This window comes from Vigna radiata, chromosome 1 (genome assembly GCF_000741045.1).
Source record: "Vigna radiata var. radiata cultivar VC1973A chromosome 1, Vradiata_ver6, whole genome shotgun sequence".
Classification (NCBI taxonomy): Eukaryota; Viridiplantae; Streptophyta; class Magnoliopsida; order Fabales; family Fabaceae; genus Vigna; species Vigna radiata.
The window spans coordinates 30,214,927-30,221,475 of record NC_028351.1 but is presented as its reverse complement, the minus strand read 5'-3'; the positions used below and the strand labels follow the sequence as shown (position 1 = coordinate 30,221,475).

Genomic DNA, 6,549 nt, shown 5'->3' with positions numbered 1-6,549 from the left:
AAACATGTAATGTATGACTTATTTCTAGCATTGTATGATTCTTTTTAGTATTGTATGAGTTAATTATGTANGCTTGATACCCTTGATTACAACTACTGGTTTATAAATTTCTTCTTTTGCCACTGGGAGAATTTAGGTTCTATTCATACTCCTTTAATGCCATCAGATTTAGGCTAAAACAGGCACCAAAATTTGTTCATTGGTTACAATTACTGGTTTATGTATTTCTTCTTTTTTCAACTGAGGGAGTTTAAGTTCTATTCTTACAATTATATCAGATTTTGGTTGAAACAGACTCCTAAATTTTCTTCGAATCCTGATACTGTGCAGTAATGGAATTGAGATGGTGACTGAAAAGGAATAGAGAGAGTTGTCAGCTAAAGACACTGCTCTGTGTGCTCCCTGTCAGATGCTTGTGATTTGGATTCAGAATCAACTAAAACAACAGAAGACAAAGGACACAGTTTTCAACTATGTAAATCAGGTAGGCCTTTTGAACCATCATTTTCAGAAACCCATGATGTTGGTTACCTTTATATCACTACATATATGTCGTGTGATGTCTTTCCCTTGATCATTGGCAGTCGTGCGATACCTAGATGATTTGCAAAACTTCATTATATCTGTAGTTTTTTTTTTCATTTTAAATTTTTATTTTCAATATGTTTCTTGATAAATTTATAATGTTTTACAGGTGTGGTTACTGTAAGGCCCATGCCACTGTAAAGATGTTCTTTGGTCACTCCTATTATAGCTTATGGTTATTGTATCTTATAATTCTGATATAATTTCTTTACCTCCATCTTTTAGTTGTTTTATCTTTATAACTGATATAATTTCTTTTATTAAAATATACAAGTGTCCATATACCAAATTTTTAATTTGAAATTTCTGTTTATCTCTTATTAAATATATAAAATTTCTAGTTATTGAATGCAAATATGAGATTATTTATTTTTTTTATAGTTATAAAGTTACATACGGATTATCCGTATGTAATTTAGATACGGATATTACATACGGATTATCCGTATGTAATTTATATACGGATTATCCGTATGTAATTTATATACGGATTATCCGTATGTAATTTATATACGGATTATCCGTATGTAATACTAGCTACGACAGTATTATATACGGATTTTTGTCCGTATATAATCCGTATATAATAAAAAATTATATACGGATTTTGGGCCTTATATACGGATTTGGGCGGTAGATAATGATGTTTTTTCTTGTAGTGAAGTGTGGCATAAGCGCCTTGGGCATCCCAACTCAAATGTTCTCCATGACATGTTCAAATCTGGTTTTCTTGGAAATAGACACATTCCATCTCTTAATAATATTCATTTTGATTGCATTCCTTGTAAGCTTGGCAAAAGTAAAATTCTACCTTTTCCAACACATCAATCGAATGAAACACAATCATTTGATATCATCCATAGTGATGTTTGGGGAGTGGCACCAGTCACATCTCATGCTAATTACAAATATTTTGTAACTTTTTATTGATGATTATAGTCGTTTCACTTGGGTCTATTTTTCGCGCTCAAAAGATGAAGTCTTTTCCACTTTCAAATTCTTTAATGCTTTTGTCCAGGCCCAATTCTCCTCCAAAATCAAGATTCTTCACTCTGATAATGGGGGGAATACACATCACACTTATTTCAAGAATTCTTACAATCTAATGGTATTTATCTCATAGATCATGTCCATCAACCCCTCAACAAAACGGGGTGGCTGAACGGAAAAATCGCCATTTGCTAGATGTTGTTCGCACTCTTTTACTGGAGTCACATGTGCCATCACGATTTTGGTGTGAAGCCCTTTCCACTGNTGTTCATCTTATAAACAGATTGTCATCTCCTTCCATAAGTAATGAATCTCCTTTCACTCGATTATTTGGTCACCCACCCGATTACTCCACTCTTCGTATCTTCGGTTGTGCATGTTATGTCCATCTTCCTCCACATGAACGCACCAAGCTCACTGCACAATCTATTGAATGTGCTTTTCTTGGCTATTCTCCTCATCAAAAGGGCTTTCTATGTTATGATCCTAATCTTCATCGAATTCGGGTATCTAGAAATGTCATTTTTCTAGAAAGTGTATATTATTTTGCAAACCATCATGACTCGTTCTTTTCCCCAATTTCTGTTTTGCCATTGTTTTCTAATTCTTCTGCAGGTCAATCCCATGGGCCCCTTCAAGATACTTCCTTGGATGCTGATCCAGTACAAGCTCCAGAACCACAACCAGTTCCTTTACGACGCAGTTCACGCATTGGTAAACCACCAGAAAGGTATATATGTTCCATGACAGCAACATTATCATCTATTCCTATTCCTTCTTCTTATAAACAGGCAATTCAGAATGAATGTTGGAAAAAAGCTATTGAAAGTGAACTTCTCGCCTTGGAAGAAAATCAGACATGGGATATAGTGCCATGTCCTCCATCTGTTAAACCTTTAGGTAGCAAGTTTGTGTTCTCCATAAAGCTGCGTTCGAATGGCTCCATAGACCGGTACAAGGCGCGACTAGTTGTGCTTGGAAATAAGCAAGAGTATGGCCTTGACTATGACGAGAATTTTGCTCCAGTTGCAAAGATGACCACTGTGCGAACTATCCTTGCTCTTGCTGCATCCAAATCTTTGCCATTACATCAAATGGATGTCAAAAATGCATTCCTCCATGGTGACCTTAAGGAGGAAGTTTACATCACACTTCCTNCACAAGTGCATAACCCGCCATAGCTCGATGTTCATTCCGGGTCCGGACGAGTCTAAGTCTAACACCACTTAATAAAACCACAACTCATAACTTAATTAAATTGTTCTTCCATGCTTGTAATTCTTGAATGCCTCTTTTAGTTTGATAATCTCTTAGTTAACTTGTTTCCTTTTGAAATCTAGCTTACCCTTGCTTTGTTTGCTGTCTGTTTTGTATGTGTTTGTTTTCTTTTGCAATGATCATCCTAATTGGATGTGAGCAGAGGTTTCAGAGGTCCCTTTGGAGCAAATACTAGATGGCCCAGATATCTCATACACTACTGATGTTGCAGAGTAGTGTAGCTTAGTTATTACCTATTGTATATAACTTAGTCTGCTTTCATTCTCTTCTTTTTGAAAGACTCTATAACTACATGTAGAACTTTTATCTTTCTCATATATTTTGGATGACTATATTTTGTATATACTTCATCTGCCACTACTCTTAACTGCTTTCTAATATTATAATATGTTGCATTCCACATGATATACTTATATTTTTGGGTTACAAAATACATACCAAAAATATCGACAACATTCTAACTAAATGAACTATTTTCGACATCCTCAGGTACATGATCAAGATCATCCAACTAAAATAGAAATATCAAATTTTAAAGCACCTAAATTACTGCCAAACTTCAAAACAAATAGTACGACAACAGAACATTTTTAAATGCAGAAATAGAGTTGCAGAAAATAAAATAAAAACATGAAACAGAAGGACTACTGTTAAATATAGCTCATTCCAGATAAAGCTAATTCTCCCAAAAAGTTAAGTAAGCTGTGGAGAATAGTGTTGATAACTCAGTTGTCCTCCTTCCCTTTGGTTAAGTGGCTGAGTCCTAATGTTAGGGCTGATCTAGAGCTCAATGACGCCTGTAGTATGCGCACAGCCTGCAACATCAACATAAACTTAAAAATATGGTAGATCAATAAGGTAGACAAATTTAAAAAAGATAATAAGCATATAAGGTAGATCAATTTAAAAAAGATATGTTAAACTAAGATATATTATATGTAAAAATAAAATAAAAATAAAAAATAAAAGTGAGTACTACATATGACACTAACATTTAGGTAGAAACTAAGTTAAGAATTGATTATACTAAACTTCATAAAAGAAAAATGTTTTTTAACCATAAAATTAAAACATTACAATGCACATAATAATATAATTATTAAAAAGCATAAACCTCTTATTTTACAAAACTTACCTCCTATTTGCCAATGCTAACTACTTTGTCTTGTAAGTCATGATTGAGAATGTTCATAGTGCTCAGCAAAGACACAACAGAAAGGGAGGATGACCGAGTCACGACCAAATCATCCGTTACCATATAAGTTGTCGGTCCTATAACATATGCTTTACCATCGTTACATTACATGTATCAGACAAGGGATCGAGAAACTCCAAAGCCACAAAACTTTCAAGGAAGGGGTCGTTGACTACCTTACCTTTGGAAGCCGCAGGACGTTCAGAAGAGGGGCTGTTGACTAACATACGTTTAGCCGTTGTACAATAGAATTCGTATCTGTCACACATAGAGTAACTATAATAATTAGGAACATCACCATTCTTTAAATATAGCAAATTGTGCAACTTGAACTGTGGGGCAAGAACAGGATCAATAAACTTATTCTTTAGCTCCTTTGTGGTACAATAATCTTCGTCAAGATCAACAACACTCTTATACAAACCATCAACACTGTCAACATAAGAACACCCTCCCATCAAACACAACGCTCCTCCCAAAGGAATAGTCAGAAAGCTAAAAAGAAAGTCTGCAAAATCTGCTTTTCCTTCAGTGAAGAGTATAATCCCATTAGATTTTCTAAATAATATTTTCACTATGATTCCATTACAATTATTTGATTTAAGATCAGAAGGAGCGATTCCTGTACTTTTAAGTAATCTCTCACAATTAAGTTTTCCAAAGAACAAATCTGTCAAAACTGTCCTCGAGCACAAACAACATTTCAACATATCCACTACCTGAAAAGGAAAAAGTAATAAATAATCAAAGCAACCTTAAATAACAAACTAATATGAAATGCTAATGCAACGATCTGTCTTTACACAAACCTGATTCTTAGTCATATTCACCGTCATTTCGCTTATTGAAGACATATTTTTTATTCCACCATCCTTTACCATATTAACAATTTTATCCAATGAGATTGGGAAAACTTTCAAATCGTCCGTGATCATAAAACAAGAATTACTCTTAACAAAACCATCAAAAAATTCAGATGCTTCAGTAGAAATAGGTTCTGCTAGCATACTTCCACATATGCATCTTTTATTTCTGAAGGTGCTTGCGGGTTGGTTTCTACAACGGACCAAGTTGTTACGTACGAAATCCACCGTGGGCTCTGTGTCGTCAATGTTTATCTTCAAACTCTTACAATAAGCTTCCATTGAGTTTCTGGGACACAGTAGCATCTCTTTACACGTATCTGTGGGAAAACACTCTTTGTCAAGATTCTCTACACTTTGATAGAGCGAGCTGAAAGATGCAACTTCAGATGGCTGCAACTTAGACTCCTTGCGCACAAATCTTGCAATGGTTCCTAATGGCAATGTTAAGAAACTAAAAAGAACATCCACAAAGTCCTTGCCTGCCTCGGCAAAGATAACTTTGCTTTCTTCTTTGAGTACCATAAGCTTCAAGGTAATACATTCCTCAGTTCCAACAGCATACATGGTACCGGAAAATAAAGATAAGTATCTAAAATTTTGTGGTAAAATGCTTGAGTATCTCTCTTTGGTTTTCACACAAGAGGCTTTTTAGGAATTTTAAGTATTCACATTGAAAACATAAATATGTTACCATTTACGAAGTGTTCATTGCCTTTTTCTTAATTAATATTGAAAATATGTTACCATTTACGAAGTGACAATGTATACTGAAAAGGTTTCATTAAAAGAGAGTTTTTTCAAAGAAAGGGAATGGAGAGAGATGTCAATAGAATGAATGGAAAAGATATGCAATTATACATTTATTTGTAACGGTTATTCTCATAATTAGGATAATTAAATGTAATAAATGTATATGATATTTTAACTTATTTAGTGGGCTGAAAATCAGCTTAACAGATTGTAATTATTTGTATATATATGAAAGTTCTCCAGCAAGAGGGAACATAGTTTTCTGCCTCAATCTTCTCTAAATTTAACATGGTATCAGTCTAGGTTACAATTCCCAAACCTAGTTTGCGTTTTTTTCAGTCTCGTTCTCGACTCTCGACTCTGACTTTCGAACTTTCGATTTTCGATTCTTCTTATCTCTGTTTTTCCTAGCTTCATGGCTTCCGAAAAATATGATGTCTTGTTCGTTCGCCTTAACGAAAAAAACTACTCAGCTTGGGCATTCCAATTCTAGATTTTTGTCACCGGAAAAGATTTGTGGGGTCATGTTGATGGCAACACTCCCGCTCCTGACAAAGACAAAGATAAGGTCGCTCATGCTAAGTGGGTCGTCAAAGAGGCTCAAGTCATGACCTGGATCCTAAGTTCCATGGATTCGAACATTGTCCTGAATCTTCGTCCTTACAAGACTGCAAGCACAATGTGGTCTTATCTGCAAAAAATTTATAGTCAAAATAATGCAGCTCGTCGATTCCAACTTGAGCACAACATCGCTAATTTTAAACAGGATAGTCTCTCCATCTCTGATTTTTACTCTCAATTCATGAATCTTTGGGCTGAATACACTGATATAGTTTATGCAAACTTGCCTTCCGAAGGTCTCAGTTTCGTACAAACAATTCATGA

At 34.8% G+C, this 6,549-nt stretch overlaps 1 protein-coding gene across 6 annotated transcripts in view; it reads left to right on the top strand.

The window, feature by feature from the left end:
- The first annotated feature begins 78 nt into the window (after positions 1-78).
- Positions 79-6,549, top strand: part of LOC106766467 — a 70,517-nt gene continuing 64,046 nt past the window's right edge. For 5 of the 6 annotated variants that reach the window (XR_002667185.1, XR_001376108.2, XR_002667190.1 and 2 more), the window contains exon 1: positions 79-484. Coding sequence is in view for 2 of the 6 variants with exons in the window: in XM_022778603.1 (XP_022634324.1) it covers positions 410-484 (75 nt within the window). In the remaining 4 variants the exon portion in view is untranslated. Of the gene's footprint in view, positions 485-694; positions 852-6,549 lie in introns of those variants that run through there. The other variant, XR_002667179.1, reaches the window with a different exon arrangement.